We start from the raw sequence: 22,834 nt of genomic DNA on the forward strand, positions 1-22,834 counted from the left end.
TTAAAGGGATAGTTCACCCAAATTACACATTAGTTTCCTTACCCTGTAAACAGTCTATGGACAAGGTTTGACAGAAATCCATGCTTTGGTTTAGTTTCCCTGGAACTGTTTCCAAATGCTAACTTTTTAGCATTTGTGCACAAATCCAATTGAAGTCATGGTACTGATATTATAAATGTCTTTGCACATCATGTTCAAATCTCTCTATAAGTGACTTTGTTGAGCTTCACAATCAATTTTAGATACATTTGGATGATTTGGATATGATGCACAAAAAATGCTCATATCAGTACCAGGACTTGGACAGGATTTGTGCCACAAATGCTAAAACGTTAGCATTTTGAATAAGTGCAAGTGAAACTAAACTAAAGCCTGAATTGAATGCAAGCTTTAGAAAAATGTGGTTTAGCAGACACCATCGATCCTTGCAAATACAGTAGCCTGTTCAAGTATAAATGTAGCTTTATTTCAAGAGACACCACATTCTTCTATTTAAAATTCTGTTTTATTATGTATCACATTCAGCCTACGTTAAAGCACACAGCTTTATTCAAACATAATTTGTCCCTAAGTAGAAAAAAATTCAACATCAGCACACAATGCAGTTGGCATGGTATCTGCACTGCACGTGTAGCCATATTTATTTTCATAGTAGAAATGAGGTGAGTGACAAAGTAAAAATGCATAGGGCCCGTTTCCTCATATTTCTTGGCACAGCTGGAGGCTAATGAATTTCTATCCTGCGGTGTATTTCTCCTGCTTATGGTCAATAGCCACAAAAAGCCATATCTGAGGACCTCAAGGGGACCTAATACTGTATACAGAATCTATGGCATTGGAGCAATGGCCATGCACACACACAAACACAAAAAGAGACAAAAAGGCACTAAAACACAGAGAGAATGCAACACACACACATCATAAGATAATATTCTAATAAAACCTGAAAAACAGGGGCACGTTTGATACATAAAACCATCTATTTTCCAGTAGGTCAATCATACTGACTTGCTAAAAACACATCAAAACGTGGTGTAGTACCACTGAGAACGTAAGGTAAGGCCCTGGACCAGAGCTACACAGAGATAGACTTCCATTGTCCTTAAATGTAACAAAACCGTAGATGATGCTGAGTGGAAGAGGAGAATTTCACAATGCGCCAAACAGTTAAACTCAAGCTGGACACAATGGATGAACTCAATGGTGGTCCCTTTAGAAATAAGATTGTGATGAGAGAGGAGAGGACATTGTAGGTTTCAAGGACACAATGTACAGCACTCGCTCCTAAAAGTACATTATCAATGTGTGGAGGCCACAGGAAGGAGAAGAAGAACATTACTTTATTGTCCAATGTAAACAGATATCCAATGGAATCTTGTCTCCCGCTTTATTCCAACCCCTCTACGAAAGACACTCATTAAAAACACAGAGGTTGGAGAGGAAGAGGAGAGGTGGATGAAGAGCACTAGAACGGTGTGTCCATCTGACTACCCTTGGCACCGGGCAGTACCACTCCGTAGCTGTTATCCTGCCACCTCAGCCACCTCATATGGATCTCCTTCTGGACCTGATAGAAACAGACACACGCCCAAAGACCTTAGATTGTAGAACCAGAGTACACATTGTATGATCTCCAAAAGCAGCCAATTTCAGTGTTGTTGACGGATGGATGGACGGAGGTGTTTCTGATGTGCTGTTTAATAAAACCTTTATAAACATTCTGACCCCTCACCCCCTCTCCTATGTACAACTTTTTTAAACTGTTTTTTATATTAAAGACATGGTTGCATTACCTTTAAAATGTGTCATGAACACAACCAGTCATGTTTTCATCTGATTGTCAAAGAAATCACTTCAAAAAGTAGGTTGCCTTCGCAAGTTCATCCAAAAATAATTCCAGTAACCGAACCGTGAACTGTGCACCCACCAAGTGGCTGAAACTATCTCACCGGAGAAAGAATCTGAGTGAGCGAAACAGCGCCCCTCTGTCTTACTATATGTAGCGCATGTATCAGATGCTGTCTGGTCAAAAAGAGTATGACATGCCATTCTCTTTTTGGCCAGACAACATCAGATACAGTGTCTATAGAAATTCTACACCGCCTTGAACTTTTTTCAAATTTTTCTGGCTTAAAATTTCATTGAATTTGTTTCCTAGATCTACGCAACCCTACTCCACATTTTCAAAACAAAAGAAAGTTATAGAAAAATATTTAAATAAAGAAAAATGTAAAACTGATTTATCACGGGCTCCACACCCCTGAGTTAATACTAGGTGGACGCACCATTGGCAGCCATTAACAGCTGTGAATCATTTTAATTAAGATCCTACCAACTTTGCAAAACTCTCAGGGCAAAATAGATCCATCGTTCTTTTATCTTCAAAATTGCTCAGGCTCAGCAAGTTTGGTTGGGGATCATTGATGGACAGCTATATTTAAACCTCGTCTCAGATTTTTCTTTAAAGCAGATTTAAGTCAGAACTGAGACTAGACCACTCAGGAACACTCAACACCTAATCGGAAAGCCATTCTGGAGTGTCTTTTGCATAAAACTATGTGTAATTGTCCCGCAGAAAACGCCACCGTCCCTGCTGGTGACAAGCATATCCATAACATGATGCTGCCACCACAATACTTGAAAAAACAAAAGGGATCAACAACATTGCATTCAGTCCATATTACTGGCCTGCATGACAAAGTGAAAAGAAAGAAGCCTGTGTTAAAAGATCCACTCTAAATGTCACGTCTACTCCCTCTCCGGCCTCTAGGTCATCAGGCTGCTGATTATCCCGCACACCTGTCACCATCGTCAAGCGCACCTGCGCCTCATGACACTCCATCACCTCCTTGATTATCTTCCCTGTATCTGTCACTCCCTTTTGGCTCTATCCTCAGGGCCTTCCCTGAGGGCCTTCCCCAAACTGTTGAAACAAAAGATGGAAGCACAGAATAGTCTAGGATGTCAATGTATGCTGTAGCATTAAGATTTCCCTTCACTGAAAGGGGCCTAACCCGAACCATGAAAAACAGCCCCAGACCACTATTCCTCATCCACCAAACTTTACAGCTGGCACTATGCAAAGGTGCATAGGAGGTAGCGTTATCTTGGCATCCGCCAAACCCAGATTCATTCGTTGGACTGATAGATGGTGAAGCGTGATTCATCACTCCAGAGAACGCGTTTCCACTGCTCCAGAGTCCAATGGAGGCGAGCTTTACGCCACTTCAGCCGACACTTGGCATTGCACATGGGGATCTTAGGCTTGTGTGCGGCTGCTCGGCCATGGAAACCCATTTCATGAAGCTCCTGACGAACAGTTATTGTGCTAACGTTGCTTCCAGAGGCAGTTTGGAACTCGAGCTTTAATGATGAGCTTGGAGGGTACTATGGTGTTGAAGGCTGAGCTGTAGTCAATGAACAGCATTCTTTCGTAGGTATTCCTCTTGTCCAGATGGGATAGGGCAGTGTGCAGTCCAATGGTGAGTGCATCGTCTGTGGATCTATTGGGGCGGTAAGCAAATTGAAGTGGGTCTAGGGTGCCAGGTAAGGTAGAGGTTATATGATCCTTAACTAGCCTCTCAAAGCACTAGTCATAGTCATTTAGCTCAGTTACCTTCACTTTCTTGGGTACAGGAACAATGGTGGACATCTTGAAGCAAGTGGGGACAGCAGACTGGGATAGGGAGAGATTGAATATGTCCGTAAACACCCCAGCCAGCTGGTTTGCGCATGCTCTGAGGACGCGGCTAGGGATGCCGTTTGCGAGGGTTAACGTGCTTAAATGTCTTACTCACGGTGGCCACGGAGAACGAGAGCTCACAGTCCTTGGGAGCGGGCCGCGTCGGTGGCACTGTGTAATTCTTAAAGTGGGCGAAGAATGTGTTTAGCTTGTCCGGGAGTAAGACGTCAGTGTCCGCGACGTGGCTGGTTTTCCCTTTGTAATCCGTGATTGTCTGTAGACCCTGCCACACACGTCTCGTGTCTGAGCCGTTGAATCGCGACTCCACTTTGTCTCTGTACTGACGTTTTGCCTGTTTGATTGCCTTACAGAGGGAATAACTACACCGTTTGTTTTCGACCATATTCCTAGTCACCTTGCCATTGTTAAATGCAGTGGATCGCGCTATACTGTATTGTATGTTGCCTTAAAAGTTGGTAGAATCTTATTCCAAATGATTCACAGCTGTAATGGCTGTTAAAGGTGCTTCCACCAAGTATTGACTCACGGCGGGTCTAGGAAAATGTTCTTATATTACACTTTGAAAATATGGAGTAGGTTCTGTAGATCTGTAGGAAACAAATCCCATTTTAAGGCAGCGAAATATGAAAAGAGTTCAAGGGTGTGTAGATTTTCTATAGGCACTTCAGCAGGTTTCCCCTTCCAGTCCTCTGCCTACACGACGATGGCAGTATTATCAGCAGCACTGTCTTTTTAATAAAGAAATGTGTTAACTTTGGTCATTTTTCTGTTCAAATTAAATCTTCCTTCTTTCTTTTTCTTTTCTCTGACAGCGACTCATTGCTGCAGCTTAATGTCAATGAAAGTCACATTTGCAATCATATCGCATGAAACAATGCACGTGAACTCTGTCAGGGTGGAATAGTCCATTATTATAAACCAGTCTGTGGGTGATTAACTACACTTTCTACAGAAAAACTTGGATTATAAAAACATGGATTATATTAATATGGATATAAAATATGTGTATATGGACAGAAATGATTGATTATGAATTAATATTACAGGTGTATGTATTTATTTACTTTTTTTGGAGGCTTTCTTTTGTCAACAATATGGCCTCATTAACCTGGGCAAAACCCCCCTCCCTCCCCATTTTATTTGAAACTTTGAAGCTTCCAGCAGATTTTGCTCCTGTTGAACCAACCTGCTGAAGAAAGACACATTTATGGTGGTGAAGAGAAATTTGAGTGTGTTTGTATGGCGAGAAACAGATTTGAACACGTGGCACTGTGTTACAACGCACACAGCAATGCATGGGTCGTGGGTTTCACTCCTGCTGGGGTCACATAAACTGAAATGTAAGCACTCACTATCGTAAATTGCTTTGGATACACACCTGCGAAATCGTTTATATTGTATTATTCTAATGCTTTATATCAAAGCAACATCTACAGGGCACTATGGTTGGTGTCTATTAAAGGCCCAGTGCACTCAAAATTCATTTTTGCCCTTTGTTTCATAAAACTAACTCTGTAAAAGTATGAAAACATTTGATCAGTGTTATTTTCCTGATAGTTGCTGGTTGAAAATACAATCTACACAGGACCTTCAGCAGGTTTTGCATGGGCGGGAGTTTCTGCTTTCCATGGTGACATGTCATGAGATCAATTGGTTAATACACCAATAACGAAGAGAGTTCCAATCTTCTCTGCCAATAACAGCTAGTTTCAGTTTTCCCCTTCCCACTCGACCACTCCCATGAAAATCCTAGCTAAATTCTAAAAAGCAATGGAAAATCCATTACAGTAAGGTACTTCATTGTTACCCAGGAATTGTTTGACATTGATATAAATACAGCTGCATTGGGCCTTTAAAGTAGAACGTTAGACTACTCACTTCTTGGTTGAGAAAGCAGTAGAGAATTGCGACAATCAGCCCCTACAAGAGAGAGGATATATAATCAACTATCAATATTCAAAACAATTAAGCACAAAGATGTTCTCAACAGTTAAGAGAAGAACTGTGGGCAGTATAATTGTAAATAATGCCATAAAAAGGTATATGATACAGTGCATTCGGAAAGTATTCAGACCCCTCGACTTTTTCCACTTTGTTAGGTTACAGCCTTATTCTAATATTGATACAATCATTTCCCCCCCCCTCATCAACCTACACCATACACCCCATAATGACAAAGCAAAAACTGGTTTGTAGAAAAACAGAAATATCACATTTACATAAGTATTCAGACCTTTTACTCCGTACTTTGTTGAAGCACCTTTGGCAGCGATTGCAACCTTGAGTCTTCTTGGGTATGACGCTACAAGCTTGGCACACCTGTATTTGGGGAGTTTCTCCCATTATTCCCTGCTGATCCTCTCAAGCTCTGTCATGTTGGATGGGGAGAGTTGCGGCACATCTATTTTCAGGTCTCTTCAGAGATGTTCGATCGGGTTCAAGTCCGGGTTCTGGCTGTGCCACTCAAGGACATTGAGACTTGTTCCGAAGCCACTCCTGCGTTGTCTTGGCTTTGTGCTTAGGGTCGTTGTCCTGTTGGAAGGTGAACCTTCACCCCCAGTTGGAGGTCCTGAGCGCTCTGGAGCAGGTTCACCCAAAGGATCTCTCTGTACTTTGCTCCGTTCATCTTTGCCTCGATCCGGACTAGTCTCCCAGTCCCTGCTGCTGAAAAACATCCCCACAGCATGATGCTGCCACAACCATGCATCAACATAGGGATGGTGCCAGGTTTCCTCCAGACGTGATGCTTGGCATTCAGGCCAAAGAGTTCAGTCTTGGTTTCATCAAACCAGAGAATCTTGTTTCTCATGGTCTGAGAGTCTTTATATGTCTTTTGGCAAACTCTAAGCGGGCTGTGATGTGCCTTTTACTGAGGAGTGGCTTCCATCTGGCCACTCTTCCATAAAGGCCTGAATGGTAGAGTGCTGCAGAGATGGTCGTCCTTCTGGAAGGTTCTCCCATCTCCACAAAGGAACTCTAGAGCTCTGTCAGAGTGACCATCGAGTTCTTGGTCACCTCCCTGACCAAGTCCCTTCTCCCCGGAATGATCATTTTGGCCGTGTGGCCAGCTCTAGGAAAAGTCTTGGTGGTTCCAAACGTCTTCCATTTAAGAATGATTGAGGCCACTGTGATCAATGCTGCAGAAAAGTTTTGGTACCCTTCCCCAGATCTGTGCGTCGACAACAATCCTCTCTCAGAGCTCTAAGGACAATTCCTTCAACCTCATGGCTTGGTTTTTGCTCTGACATGAACTGTCAACTGTGGGACCTTACAGTATATAGACAGGTGTGTGCCTTTCCAAATCATGTTCAATCAATTCAATTTACCACCGGTGGACTCCAGTCAAGTTGTAGAAACAGCTCAAGGATGATCAATGGAAACAGGATGCACCTGAGCTCAATTTTGAGTCTCATAGCAAAGGCTCTGAATTCTTATGTAAATAAGGTATTTCCGTTTTTAAAACATTTGCAAAAATGTCTAAAAACCTGATTTCGCTTCGTCATTATGAGGTATTGTGTGTAGATTGATGAGAAAAGTGTTTCATTTAATCCACTTTAGAATAAGGATGTAACGTAACAAAATGTGGAAAAAGTCAAGGAGGCTGAACACCGAACGTACTGTAAACCACATTCATTTTGCTTTCTCTAAAATGCTTAATGTTAACGGTTCTATTTTTCAATTACTTTGTTTTACTGGCTGTAAAAGTGCTATCCATGCCAGGAGTAATTTACGTAAGTTAGATGTATATACATATTCATGACATAGTGTATAAATACCACATACAGTGAGCTCCAAAAGTATTGGGACAGTGAACATGTTTTGGCTCTGTACTCCAGCACTTTGGATTTGAAATGATACATTGACTATGAGGTTGAAGTGCAGAGTGTCAGCTTTAATTTGAGGGTATTTTCATCCATATCGGGTGACCCGTTTAGTTATTATAGCACTTCTTATACATTTTAGGGGACCAAAAGTATTGGGACAAATTCACTAACGATATATGTGTATTAAAGTTGTAAAAATGTAAGTATTTGGTTCAATATTTATAGCACATAATGACTACATCAAACTTGTGACTACACATTTGTTGGATGAATTTGCTGTTTGTTTTGGTTGTGTTTCAGATTATTTTGCACCTAATAGAAATCGATGGTAAATAATATATTGTGTCATTTTGGAGTCACTTTTATTGTAAATATGAATAGAATACGTTTCAAAAGACTTCGACATGAATGTGGATGCTACCATGATTACAAATAATCCTGAATGAATGAGTGAGAAAGTTACATCGGCACAAATATCAAATCCCCAAGACATGCTAGCCTCTCACCAGTGAGTACAGTATCTGAGAGAGCGTGAATTTGTTTGTGTGTGCAGGCCAAGCGAGTGAGTGTGCGCAAAAGGATTAGAACACCTGAAAGGATCCCATGCAGAGCTCGATGCAGAGGCGCACGCTAACATGGAAGTAGTCCGGCAGGAAGTTAAACACCATGTAGTGGCTCCCAAAGAGAGGGATGAGGAGGAGAGTGGACTTAGTCAGCCGTCTGGCAGAGAGGAAGAAAGAGAGAGGGAGGAAAACAGAGAGAGAATAAGCTTGAGTAACAAGCTCTTGGGTTGTTCATGTTAACATGTTTATGAGTACGCATGTGATTGTGTACAAGAATGCATTTCAAAGCCAATTTTACATTTACGCATGGGAGAATACCGGTACACGTAATCATTTTGTTACCAGTCTACTTGACTGACCTTAGCTAAGAATATAATAGGATCTACATATGCATGAGTGCTTTCGGGGCTCGAGTCAATTATTCTGCACTGCGCTCTAATGAGGATTTCATCTGCTAAGCCTTTCGAGGGGTGAAGTGGTGTAGGTGTCAGACAGACCGCATTGACTCGTTGTCAGACAGACCGCATTGACTCGACGGTGGGTGAATCAGACCTTGCACACATGAAAACATGCTCCCTTCCCTCAAACCTTGACGACTTCTCCTTCCTGGATACAAAGGAAGTGGATATGTATAAGTGATAGGTAGACTTTCCCGCCATTGTTTTCACCTATTAAACCAGTTCTCTCAGATCTGTGGGGAGGGGGGGGTTCAAAGTGGCTCAATGAGAGTGGAAGGGAGTGAGTTTTTCAGAAGTGGAATGCAGCCCTATGGTTACAGAATGTAGACCATCAGCAGACAAATAAACTATAGGAACCGAAAAAAAACTGTAGGAAATTAAAATTAACTAAAATTAACTGAAATTAACTGTAAGAACTGAAATGAGCTAAAAATAAACTTTAACTCCAGCTCTAAGTTCAATACTGTTTTACCTGTAATTTTTCACAATTCCTGACATTTAATCTTAGTAAAAAATTCACTTTTTAGGTCAGTTAGGATCACCAATTTATTTTAAGAATGTGAATTGTCAGAATAATAAGAGAGAATTATTTCTTTGAGCTTTTATTTCTTTCATCTCATTCCCAGTGGGTCAGAAGTTTAAATACACTCAATTAGTATTTTTGTATTGTAAATCTGGTGTAACTTAGTCAGGTTTGTAGGCCTCCTTGCTCGCACATGCTTTTTCAGTTCTGCCCACAAATGTTCTATAGGATTGAGGTCAGGGCTTTGTGATGGCCACTCCAATACCTTGATTTTGTTGTCCTTAAGCCATTTTGCCACAATTTTGGAAGTATGCTTGGGGTCATTGTCCATTTGGAAGACCCATTTGCAACCAAGCTTTAACTTCCTGACTGATGTCTTGAGATGTTGCTTCAATATATCCACATAATTTTCCTGTCTCATGATGCCATCTATTTTGTGAAGTGCACCAGTCCCTCCTGCCTCAAAGCATCCCCACAACATGATGCTGCCACCCCCGTGCTTCCCGGTTGGGATGGTGTTCTTCGGCTTGCAAGCATCCCCCTTTTTCCTCCAAACATAACGATGGTCATAATGGCCAAACAGTTCTATTTTTGTTTCATCAGACCAGAGGACATTTCTCCAAAAAGTACGATCTTTGTCCCCAAATGCAGTTGCAAACCGTGGTGTGGCTTTTTTATGGCGGTTTAGGAGCAGTGGCTTTTCCCTTGCTGAGCGGCCTTTCAGGTTATGCCGATATAGGACTCGTTTTTACTGTGGTTATGAACTCAGAAAAAAAAAACGTCCTCTCACTGTCAACTGCGTTTATTTTCAGCAAACTTAACATGTGTAAATATTTGTATGAACATAACATGATTTAACAACTGAGACATAAACTGAACAAGTTCCACAGACATGTGACTAACAGAAAAGGAATAATGTGTCCCTGAACAAAGGGGGGGGGTCAAAAATAAAAGCAACAGTCAGTATCTGGTGTGGCCACCAGCTGCATTAAGTACTGCAGTGCATCTCCTCCTCATGGACTGCACCAGATTTGCCAGTTCTTGTTGTGAGATGTTACCCCACTCTTCCACCAAGGCACTTGCAAGTTCCCGGACATTTCTGAGGGGAATGGCCCTAGCCCTCACCCTCTGATCCAACAGGTCCCAGACGGGCTCAATGGGATTGAGATCTGGGCTCTTCGCTGGCCATGTCAGAACACGGACATTCCTGTCTTGCAGGAAATCACGCAAGGAACGAGCAGTATGGCTGCTGGCATTGTCATGCTGAAGGGTCATGTCAGGATGAGCCTGCAGGAAGGGTACCACATGAGGGAGGAGGATGTCTTCCCTCTAACGCACAGCGTTGAGATTGCCCGCAATGACAACAAGCTAAGTCCAATGATGCCGTGATACACCGCCCCAGACCATGACGGACCCTCCACCTCCAAATCGATCCCGCTCCAGAGTACAGGCCTCGGTGTAACGCTCATTTCTAACCATCACCCCTGGTGAGACAAAACCACGACTCGTCAGTGAAGAGCACTTTTTGCCAGTCCTGTCTGGTCCAGCGACGGTGGGTTTGTGCCCATAGGCAACGTTGTTGCAGGTGATGTCTGGTGAGGACCTGCCTTACAACAGGCCTACAAGCCCTCAGTCCAGCCTCTCTCAGCCTATTGTGGACGATCTGAGCACTGATGGAGGGATTGTGCATTCCTGGTGTAACTCGGGCAGTTGTTGTTGCCATCCTGTACCTGTCCCGCAAATGCGATGTTCAGATGTACCGATCCTGTGCAGGTGTTGTTACATGTGGTCTGCCACTGCGAGGACAATCAACTGTCCGTCCTGTCTCCCTGTAGCGCTGCCTTAGGCGTCTCATAGTAACGACATTGCAATTTATTGCCCTGGCCACATCTGCAGTCCTCATGCCTCCTTGCAGCATGCTAAGGCACGTTCACGCAGATGATCAGGGACCCTGGGCATCTTTCTTTTGGTGTTTTTCAGAGTCAGTAGAAAGGCCTCTTTAGTGTCCTAAGTTTTCATAACTGCGACCTTAATTGCGTACCGTCTGTAAGCTGTTAGTGTCTTAACAACCGTTCCACAAGTGCATGTTCATTAATTGTTATGGTTCATTGAACAAGCATGGGAAACAGTGTTTATACCCTTTACAATGAATATTTGTGAAGTTATTTGGATTTTTACGATTTATCTTTGAAAGACAGGGTCCTGAAAAAGGGACGTTTATTTTTTTGCTGAGTATAGATACTTTTGTACCTGTTTCCTCCAGCATCTTCACAAGGTCCTTTGCTGTTGTTCTGGGGTGGATTTGCACTTTTCGCACCAAAGTACGTTCATCTCTAGGAGACAGAACATGTCTCCTTCCTGAGCGGTATGACGGCTGCGTGGTCCCATGGTGTTTATACTTGCGCCCTATTGTTTGTACAAATGAGCGTGGTACCTTCAGGAGTCATTTTTTTCTGAGGTCTTGGCTGATTTCTTTTTGATTTTCCCATGATGTCAAGCAAAGAGGCACTGAGTTTGAAGGTAGGCCATGAAATACATCCACAGGTAAATCTCCAATTGACTCAAATGATGTCAATTAGCCTGTCAGAAGCTTCTAAAACCATGACATAATTTTCTGGAATTTCCCAAGCTGTTTAAAAGCACAGTCAATTTAGTGTATGTAAACTTCTGACCAACTGGAATTGTGATACAGTGAATTATAATTGAATAATCTGTCTGTAAACAATTGTTGGAAAAATTACTTGTGTCATGCACAAAGTAGATGTCCTAACCAACTTGCCAAAACTATAATTTGTTAACAAGAAATTTGTGGAGTGGTTGAAAAACGAGTTTTAATGACTCCAACCTACGTACGTAAACTTCCGACTTCAACTGTAGCTCATTAATCTGCAACAGAGCTCTTCATAAGAAATCTGTGTTTGAACTCCCTAAAAGCAGCCCTAGAGAAGGCCTAACCATGGAAAAGAAAAGTGCTTTTACATTACGACTCAGACTCTCTAATGTACTGCTGAAATGTAGGACACTTAACCGGCGTCATGCAGCCACCACGCAACTGAATAGACCGTTCTCTTCAGTAATGGTCTAAATGCACTGGACTTCAGTGACCCCAGAATGTGCTTGAGCAACAAACTGTAGTACCTACTACTGCATTGCATAAGGTACTCAGAATTAGGGTTGCAAAGTTTCTAATTTTACCAGTATGTTTGTATTTTTGTGTAATCTATCACAAGACTAGTGGCGCTTTTGGGTACTTCAGATTATCACAGGTGTCTAATTATCTCTGGCCCTTTGTGTGGCCTTAATCACATGTAAAATAAAGATGATGCTGATTTGAAAATACAAATGGAATGACAAAGCTGTAAAACAATATCCTAAATATAAACCATCAATTTAGTGAATAACATTGGTGTTTAGTGTGAGAGTTTCAGTATAAAATATCCTTTATATTTTTATTTACACACTTTTACTTATTTTACTATGTCAATATGTATTTGTTGTGACTGTTTTGGCGTCAAACTGGTGGCTGTTGTAAACAAAGTCAATAGTTGGATGAGTTGCAGAGGTAATTTACAGTTTATAATTGGCTCATTCATCCCCCTCCTCTCCCCTGTAACTATTCCCCAGGTCGTTGCTGCAAATGAGAACGTGTTCTCAGTCAACTTACCTGGTAAAATAACGGTAAAAAAAAAAAAAAAAAGATAGTTCCATTGTTGATTAGATGCTTTGGCTATTTTCACTTGAACCATGTGGTCTATCAACTAAAAACTCATGGACAATATAGACACAAATATATAAAAGCATTATACTATATAGGAATTCATTTTTTCAAGTATAAATTACCAACGTTACAATAGATTGACAAATGTTTTCTTAATTACCAAAATAACAGAAGATTCCGGCTTTGCAAACCTACTCAGAATACTCAGTCACTCATAATGGTTATGATGACTTCGTCTGTGTCCTAAAAATGGAGACTAAGAAAGTTGGCTTCACTCAGATCTCCCATTTCTATGTAGCAGACAGACATTCTGATAGATAGTCTACAGCAGATATCATCTATAGATTGTATCCTATAAATCACCTCCCCTGTCTTTTCCAGTCCGACAACTTCATATTAGAAGGGCCCGATAAAATCATCTCTCCACTGACCTAGGATACCCGACGTTTTTTGTCCAATTACATTGCTCCTCTTTTGTATCATCCAATGAAAAGACTCCTCACCTGTACTGGTCGGAGTTGTTGAACTGGATCAGGCGAGGGTTCAGTTTCTGGATCAGGATTCTGATGATGTTCATGAAGAGGATGAAATTGACCTGTCGATAAAAAACTATTTAACACAAATAAAAAAAGCTCTGTGTTTTTAATCTATCATTTCATAAACCCCCCTTTTTTTCTCTTTTTTTTTTAAATCAACAGTTGTCAAAGTACTTTACAGTAGCACAACACCAGTACAAATCTGGAAAATAGGGGAGACAGAATACAAATATTCCCAGGAGGATTCAATAAAGTAAATCTAAACAAACAATATTCCTCCATGTCTGGGTTGCATTGACATTATGGCAATAGTGAAGACACAATCTGTACAGCATAGGACACAGGACTAAATGGGATAGGACCACCTGCTGTGTTGACTATTGGTTGTTCAAGCCCAACAACAGATTTCATCTTTATACGACACTAAAACACCTGAATGAATTAAACACAACCAAACAATTAAGAGTCCTGATGGTACCCCTACCAGAATCAACAGAGATCAATAGAGATGTATCAGAATAGGGCATCAAAGCTTAAAACAGTTCCCTTTTAAAAAAAACGTTATTTTAAAGTAGGCACATACAGTAACAACCACAAGTGCGCTGTGACATAAGTAACAGATAATCGGTATGTCCCTTTAAGACAATCACACATTGTGTATGACTGATACCCCCATAGAGCCTAGTCACCCCAATAGAAACCACGATTGGCCCTTTGATGATCCACCAATAGGGAGAGTTCTCGTTGATGTCCCAGCATCTGTAGGAGGAGAGGGTAACGATCGGTCAGACCAAATTCAATAACAGAGATACAGACAGTACCGTACAGTAAATAAAGGCCCTTCTGCTATTTCAGTCTCCGGTGAGAGTAAGAGCAACAAGAGCCTTTGTCAGTGCATCATATACTTACATGTAAAAACTGTACAACCCTTTTGAGAATAGTGAGTTTCAAATCACAAACCATTTTCTATAGAAAAGGAAATGGCCTCAATTAAAGATAATACCCGATAAGGCTTATCAAATATAGAGTACTGGGAGAGTAAAAAGTACAGAGTAATACTCACTCAGTATCCTCAAAATACACCCTGGACCCAATCCATATGACTATGAAGACGATGGGTACACCTGAAAATGAGTACAAAAAGTCAAGAAATAAACTTCAAAAGGAAAAGTGAGTGTAGATGGAAAGAGGAACATTTGTTATACCGGTCAGTTTAAAGCCTTATGCTGCTCGGCTGAACATGAGAGACTTAAACAGCAATTATATAATAAGATGCACATTTTGGCGTAGTAGGCAGGATGCAACAATTATATGCTGAGATGTCGCACTTACTGAGTAATTATGAAGAATTCAGAACCAAGTACTAATTTCAGTAGCTGCACAGGTTTTACCAGAACTCCTTGATAGCCTTCTCCCTGTGCCTATTCAATACACCTGAATGTCTAAGGAGAATTGAAGGAATTGAAATACCAAAAGTAATGTGTTTAATGAAATGCTTAACTGAGTGGAAGAACACCTGCTGTTAATATCTCAATAAAATGTGTGTCATGATCAGATTTAGGAGATTTGGAGGCAAGACAAATCATTTGTAAGTCACAATTTCTTGATTCATATGCACTTGATTCATATGCACTTGATTCATATGCACTTGATTCATATGACACCCCTCAGCTAAATCGAAAAAACAAAAAAAAGGATGATGTTTGCACTTCCCAATTCATCTCAGACAATTAGTACTAATAACTATAACAAGCAATCAAAACTAGACAGCATGAAATCCTAAAAGTCACATAAGGGATAAAATAATTAGTAAAAAAACAAAATACAAGTGGGAATTGCAGTGGGCTACTAAGTTTAACTTAATTTGTTGCATTATTCAAGTTTACTCCTCTCTATCTACAGAGAGTTATTTGTGCCATTTAAAAAGAACGAACAGGCAATGTTTTGCACACAGTTGTTTGACCTTGTGTTCATTTGAATTCAAATGTGGAGTGGAATCAATATCAAACAGGATTTGAATAGTGACACACTACGAACCAGAGGAGAAAAAATAAATGGCTCTGTACTTCCCACCAAAGGACTTACTAAAGACAAGACCAGACCAGACCAGACAAGACCAGACCAGACCAGACAGACAGACAACGATGATGCATGAGGTGCTCACCCCAGCCCAACAGGCCAAAGCCCCAGAGGCAGCGGCGGCTGTGGTGGAAGGAGGAGAGGAGCAGGGAGTTGAGGTAGAGGGCCTCCACCAGGAGCCAGAAGAAGTTAGCCATGACACAGTAGTGACAGAACACCACTGAGGCTTTACAAGCTGCCTGGGAGGGACAATAAGAAAGAGAGAGAGACACAGAGAAAGTGAAGGGTGGGAAGGAAGAGGGGAAGAGCGAGAAAGAGAGAGGTGAGAGTAGTGCGAAGACAGACAAACAGGGGGAAATAAAGAGTGTCAGAAAGAGAGGATAGCGTGTTGAAAAGCTAGCAAACTGGACCTCTTCCATTTCCCTCTTGACTTACAGTGGAGAGGGTGCAGTGGTTGACTTACGGTGGAGAGGGTGCAGTGGTTGACTTACGGTGGAGAGGGTGCAGTGGTTGACTTACGGTGGAGAGGGTGTCAGTGGTTTTGAAACTTACGGTGGAGAGGGTGCAGTGGTTGACTTACGGTGGAGAGGGCAGTGTGTTGACTTCGGTGAGAGGGTGCAGTGGTTGACTTACGGTGGAGAGGGTGCAGTGGTTGACTTACGGTGGAGAGGGTGCAGTGGTTGACTTACGGTGGAGAGGCTGCAGTGGTTGACTTACGGTGGAGAGGCTGCAGTGGTTGACTTACGGTGGAGAGGGTGCAGTGGTCCGTGTCCTCGCTGGCGAACAGCTTGGCGTCCTTGTTGAACACAGCCATCGCCTTCAGCATGAAGGTGACAAACAGCTGGATGTGAATATAGTTCCTGGCACAGCGAAGCCTCCTGGAAAGAACCACAAAACACAGTCAGGAATGGGGACCGCAGGGCAACCAAAAAAACACGGTCAGGAGTACTGGACAAGGGACCACATACACAAAGCATGGTCAGGACCAGGGACCACACACACAAAACACAGTCAAGAGCATGAGGGGGAAAAAACAACAAAACGATCAAGATCAAACAACTACTAACAGGAAGTGAGATTGAAGTTGCACAAGCCAATCAACATAAAATAAAACCACCTCTCAACCGACACTTGAAAGACATTATTAAAATGAGGCCCACCAGAAAAGTTGCACAACAACAGGGCGGATTCAGATTCAGAAACAAGAGTTGAGGATGAGAGAGAGAGCGAGGGCAACAATTTACTTTGACTACACATCCATAATGCATTCATTACACATCAATAAGAACGTCATGACGGTGTTATAACAGGTCCCACCTGCATTATCAAAGGTTATTTAAATATAGCCATAGCATATCTATAGCACATTCTTGTCATGCTCGGCAAGAGCTCATATTTAGGCATCTTAATACATTTACATTTAAGTCATTTAGCAGACGCTCTTATCCAGAGCGACTTACAAATTGGAAAGTTCATACATATTCATCCTGGTCCCCCCGTGGGGAATGAACCCACAACCCTGGCGTTGCAAGCGCCATGCTCTACCAACTGAGCCACACAGGACTACTACAATGGCAGCATAGCGTCATCATTATTGCTGTTCTCAAAAGTGTGCTTCTGTCATACCAGTGTTAGTGAATATGCCAAAAGGCCAAACAAAGTTTAGCAAATGATGCTGATATATAGCCTGTACTAGCCCCATTTCCCCCACAGACCAGTAAAAGCCCACACTTACCTTCTTCTCACTGAGGTCAACGGTGCATGGGGGAAATGGGGCTAGCTAAGATGGTAAGATAAACATTAGTTCTTGCATAGCATGACATGAACGTGACATAGATATGCTATGGATATGTCGTTAACTTTTAATAATGCAGTTGGGACCTGTTATAACACGTTAATGAATTGCTTATAGTTGTGTCATAAATTCGCTATGGATATGTAGACAAAGTAAATCAGTTAAATAAAAGGTTGAATAAAAGAAAAAAGAATTACCGGCGGGCGGGCGGGAGCGAGAGAGCAAACAAGACCGTGCTTGGCAGTAGCAGGTGTGCATTATTGAGACTATACAGTTATACCACTTAGCATTAGCAAAGGCTTAGAGCATCTGCCCCTCTGATTATTACATTTCCAGCTCATGCAATCCAAATGTCATAGGCTCTATATATTGCCATCCCCAATGTGTGAGCCCAGTCAGTTCCCTATCACTCGGTCCAACACAGCTATGGGGAGCTCGCGAGCTAGCGCCCTTTACTGAAGAACGTTAGAATCCCGTCTGACAAGGCGGGTTGGAGCGAGCGGTCGCACTTCGCACTTTGGTCCGCAGGTAGTATAACTTTTCATTACATTTCATTACATTTCATTATAGTACAACGGTTTAATTTGTCTAATCTTAGCAATTTCTTCTTAGCTAGCTACATAGCCCGTCCTTGTATCAAAGATAATGCGTAATTATCGTATTTCGTCGTCCTAACGCGGTCTACACTGCTATCTGCCATCTGCCCAGCAGCTAGCCAGCTAGCAAACGTCCACCGTCTACCGAATAGCAGCACTGTAGCAACTATTACACCAACTGAACGACTTGATTAGTGTAGTGTTAGCTAGCTACATAGTTGTCTTTTGTGTCTTCGTATCCAAGATAATTGTGTAGTTTAGAGTGTGTAGTTTAGAGTGATTATCTTAATTTACCGAGGTTAGCTAGCCAGCTATCTGTCGTCCTTACGTAGGAGACACTGCTAGCTAGCCAACAGCTAGCCAACGTCTACCGAATAGAACTCCGCACTCAACAACCCGGTCGCATTCCGCTTCGCTCCACAGGTAGTATCACATTTCCATTTCATTTCATTACAGTACAACGGTTTGATTTGTTTGATCGTAGCTAGCTACATAGCTAGCTACATAGCCGTCTCTGTATCAAAGATAATTTTGTAGTCAGAGCGATTTTCTAGGTTAGCTAGCCAGCTATTGTCGTTCTTTTAACCAACGTAACGTAATCAACACTGCTAGCTAGCCAGCTAGCCCCCGAATAGCAGCACTGTAGATACTATTACACTCAACGGAACGACTTGATTAGTGTAGTGTCAACAACGCAGCCACTGCCAGCTAGCCTACAAAGTCAACAACTGCCAGCTAGCCTACAAAGTCAACAACGCAGCCACTGCCAGCTAGCCTACTTCAGCAAGTACTGTATCATCTTAATCATTTTAGTCAATAAGATTCTTGCTACGTAAGCTTAACTTTCTGAACATTCGAGACGCGTAGTCCACTTGCCACTCCAATCTCCTTTGCATTAGCGTAGTCTCTTCTGTAGCCTGTCAACTATGTGTCTGTCTATCCCTGTTTCTCCTCTCTGCACAGACCATACAAACGCTCCACACCGCGTGGCATCGGCCACCCTAATCTGGTGGTCCCAGCGCGCACGCACCAGTGGAGTTCCAGTCTCCGGTAGCCTCTGGAACTGCCGATCTGCGGCAACAGGCAGAGTTCATCTCAGGCCTAGTGCTCCTCCCAGTCTCTCTCGCTGCCTACTGACGGAACATGATCACCACAGATAACACTGTCTACTCCACTGCTCTCTCTTCGTCCGTCCCACCGTGTCTTCTCGCACACCCGAGAGCTTCTGGTCAGCGGGGTGGTGGCACCGGGATCCTCATCTCTCCCAAGTGGTCATTCTCTCTTTCTCCCCTTACCCATCTGTCTATCGCCTCCTTTGAATTCCATGCTGTCACAGTTACCAGCCCTTTCAAGCTTAACATCCTTATCATTTATCGCCCTCCAGGTTCCCTCGGAGAGTTCATCAATGAGCTCGATGCCTTGATTAGCTCCTTTCCTGAGACGGCTCACCTCTCACAGTTCTGGGCGACTTTAACCTCCCACGTCTACCTTTGACTCATTCCTCTCTGCCTCCTTCTTTCCACTCTCTCCCTCTTTTGACCTCACCCTCTCACCTTCCCCCCTACTCACAAGGCAGGCAATACGCTCGACCTCATCTTTACTAGATGCTGTTCTTCCACTAACCTCATTGCAACTCCCCTCCAAGTCTCCGACCACTACCTTGTATCCTTTTCCCTCTCGCTCTCATCCAACACTTCCCACACTGCCCCTACTCGGATGGTATCGCGCCGTCCCAACCTTCGCTCTCTCGCCCCGCTACCCTCTCCTCTTCCATCCTATCATCTCTTCTCCTCTGCTCAAACCTTCTCCAACCTATCTCCTGATTCTGCCTCCTCAACCCTCCTCCTCCTCTTTCTGCATCCTTTGACTCTCTATGTCCCCTATCCTCCAGGCCGGCTCGGTCCTCCCCTCCCGCTCCGTGGCTCGACGACTCATTGCGAGCTCACAGAACAGGGCTCCGGGCAGCCGAGCGGAAATGGAGGAAAACTCGCCTCCCTGCGGACCTGGCATCCTTTCACTCCTCCTCTCTACATTTTCCTCTTCTGTCTCTGCTGCTAAAGCCACTTTCTACCACTCTAAATTCCAAGCATCTGCCTCTAACCCTAGGAAGCTCTTTGCCACCTTCTCCTCCCTCCTGAATCCTCCCTCCCCCCCCCCCCCCCTCTCCTCCCTCTCTGCAGATGACTTCGTCAACCATTTTGAAAAGAAGGTCGACGACATCCGATCCTCGTTTGCTAAGTCAAACGACACCGCTGGTTCTGCTCACACTGCCCTACCCTGTGCTCTGACCTCTTTCTCCCCTCTCTCTCCAGATGAAATCTCGCGTCTTGTGACGGCCGGCCGCCAACAACCTGCCCGCTTGACCTATCCCCTCCTCTCTTCTCCAGACCATTTCCGGAGACCTTTCCCTTACCTCACCTCGCTCATCAACTCATCCCTGACCGCTGGCTACGTCCCTTCCGTCTTCAAGAGAGCGAGAGTTGCACCCCTTCTGAAAAAACCTACACTCGATCCCTCCGATGTCAACAACTACAGACCAGTATCCCTTCTTTCTTTTCTCTCCAAAACTCTTGAACGTGCCGTCCTTGGCCAGCTCTCCGCGCTATCTCTCTCAGAATGACCTTCTTGATCCAAATCAGTCAGGTTTCAAGACTAGTCATTCAACTGAGACTGCTCTTCTCTGTATCACGGAGGCGCTCCGCACTGCTAAAGCTAACTCTCTCTCCTCTGCTCTCATCCTTCTAGACCTATCGGCTGCCTTCGATACTGTGAACCATCAGATCCTCCTCTCCACCCTCTCCGAGTTGGGCATCTCCGGCGCGGCCCACGCTTGATTGCGTCCTACCTGACAGGTCGCTCCTACCAGGTGGCGTGGCGAGAATCTGTCTCCTCACCACGTGCTCTCACCACTGGTGTCCCCCAGGGCTCTGTTCTAGGCCCTCTCCTATTCTCGCTATACACCAAGTCACTTGGCTCTGTCATAACCTCACATGGTCTCTCCTATCATTGCTATGCAGACGACACACAACTAATCTTCTCCTTTCCCCCTTCTGATGACCAGGTGGCGAATCGCATCTCTGCATGTCTGGCAGACATATCAGTGTGGATGACGGATCACCACCTCAAGCTGAACCCGGCAAGACGGAGCTGCTCTTCCTCCCGGGGAAGGACTGCCCGTTCCATGATCTCGCCATCACGGTTGACAACTCCATTGTGTCCTCCTCCCAGAGCGCTAAGAACCTTGGCGTGATCCTGACAACACCCTGTCGTTCTCAACTAACATCAAGCGGTGGCCCGTCCTGTAGGTTCATGCTCTACAACATCCGCAGAGTACGACCCTGCCTCACACAGGAAGCGGCGCAGGTCCTAATCCAGGCACTTGTCATCTCCCGTCTGGATTACTGCAACTCGCTGTTGGCTGGGCTCCCTGCCTGTGCCATTAAACCCCTACAACTCATCCAGAACGCCGCAGCCCGTCTGTGTTTCAACCTTCCCAAGTTCTCTCACGTCACCCCGCTCCTCCGCTCTCTCCACTGGCTTCCAGTTGAAGCTCGCATCCGCTACAAGACCATGGTGCTTGCCTAGGAGCTGTGAGGGGAACGGCACCTCAGTACCTCCAGGCTCTGATCAGGCCCTACACCCAAACAAGGGCACTGCGTCAACCACCTCTGGCCTGCTCGCCTCCCTACCACTGAGGAAGTACAGTTCCCGCTCAGCCCAGTCAAAACTGTTCGCTGCTCTGGCCCCCCAATGGTGGAACAAACTCCCTCACGACGCCAGGACAGCGGAGTCAATCACCACCTTCCGGAGACACCTGAAACCCCACCTCTTTAAGGAATACCTAGGATAGGATAAAGTATCCTTCTCACCCACCCCCCTTAAAAGATTTAGATGCACTATTGTAAAGTGGCCGTTCCACTGGATGTCATAAGGTGAATGCACCAATTTGTAAGTCGCTCTGGATAAGAGCGTCTGCTAAATGACTTAAATGTAAATGTAAGGCCAATGTGTCTCACCGGAAGCCCCGCCTTCAACAGGTGATAAACCCTCATTCCTTCAATTCATTCGCTCTGCACCTCGAGCTGAGCAGAACCATTCACGCATTTCTTTAAAAAACAACAACATTGGAACACAAGATGTATCAGGCTTTACTCCAACTTAACGGATGTAGCAGGGGAATATCTGGTTTGTAGCGCGCTGCTCATTGATCTATGTCGCAGAGCAGCTTCGCGATTGTCAGTGGAGTGGCCATCCCCCCTGCGTCAGAAGGTGTCAGGTTTGGTGGGAAAGACCTGGCACCGGTGCTAGCTGCAGTCAAGCACCGCTTGCCTCTTTTTGCAGAGTTCGTCCATGAGCTTAGGGGGTGGAGGCCCGGTCCCTGAACGAGGTCATAATGCTGCAGGTTTACCAGACTGAGTAGTTGGCTGACCTGAGGGAGACGGTTTCTCCTACGGTGTTGTTCGGCTCAGCCCTGGAGTATAGTGTATGCAGTCTCGTTTTGAGGAGAAAAAGAAGCAGGGGGCCGGAGGACCTTTGCTGCTGCGGTGGCATTGTCTTCGAGAGGGTCTGCAGACAGAGTACAGGCGGGTAAGCGGGCTGCACTGGCTTCCTGGTCCAACCCCAAGACTGTTCCTGCTTGTCCTGTTCCACAAGAGCAGCAGCAGTCTGCTTGGCACAGGCACCATTTTGCTCCCAAGGATGAAGTGAAAGCTGGTTCCTCTGCGGAGCGGGGGAGGCAGCAGCCCCCATGCACCTAGCGCGATGAGAATGGAGGTGGCATGGTCCGCTCTCCAGATGTTTGCTTGACAACACTGGTAGCCGAAGTCCCCAAACCCAGAGTGAACCTGGCTTCAGGCAAACGTCGGTACTTAAACACACTGTTTCTACCCCAAGTTCCACGGTGTTCATGGGTGTCAAGAGTGTTGCCTCCTTAATAAAAATAGTCCTGTCAGACACTTGGTTGTTGAGAGTGGTGGAAATTGAAAAAGGCTTGGAAAAATTAACAAATTCTCCCAGTCCGCCCCTTCAGATGGCACTTT

At 44.1% G+C, this 22,834-nt stretch overlaps 1 protein-coding gene across 1 annotated transcript in view; it reads right to left on the reverse strand.

Moving 5' to 3' along the window:
• Nucleotides 1–494: 494 nt before the first annotated feature.
• LOC111975398 (growth hormone-releasing hormone receptor-like) overlaps nucleotides 495–22,834 on the reverse strand; it is a 55,139-nt gene continuing 32,799 nt past the window's right edge. The window contains exons 6-13 of the mRNA XM_024003668.1: nucleotides 16,150–16,282; nucleotides 15,490–15,643; nucleotides 14,389–14,449; nucleotides 14,015–14,084; nucleotides 13,293–13,384; nucleotides 8,118–8,247; nucleotides 5,582–5,623; nucleotides 495–1,567 (exon numbers count right to left, since the gene is read on the reverse strand). Coding sequence (XP_023859436.1) covers nucleotides 1,466–1,567; nucleotides 5,582–5,623; nucleotides 8,118–8,247; nucleotides 13,293–13,384; nucleotides 14,015–14,084; nucleotides 14,389–14,449; nucleotides 15,490–15,643; nucleotides 16,150–16,282 — 784 coding nt within the window. The 3' untranslated portion in view covers nucleotides 495–1,465. The remainder of the gene's footprint in view (nucleotides 1,568–5,581; nucleotides 5,624–8,117; nucleotides 8,248–13,292; nucleotides 13,385–14,014; nucleotides 14,085–14,388; nucleotides 14,450–15,489; nucleotides 15,644–16,149; nucleotides 16,283–22,834) is intronic.

The sequence above is a fragment of the Salvelinus sp. IW2-2015 genome, linkage group LG16 (genome assembly GCF_002910315.2).
Source record: "Salvelinus sp. IW2-2015 linkage group LG16, ASM291031v2, whole genome shotgun sequence".
Taxonomy (NCBI): Eukaryota; Metazoa; Chordata; class Actinopteri; order Salmoniformes; family Salmonidae; genus Salvelinus; species Salvelinus sp. IW2-2015.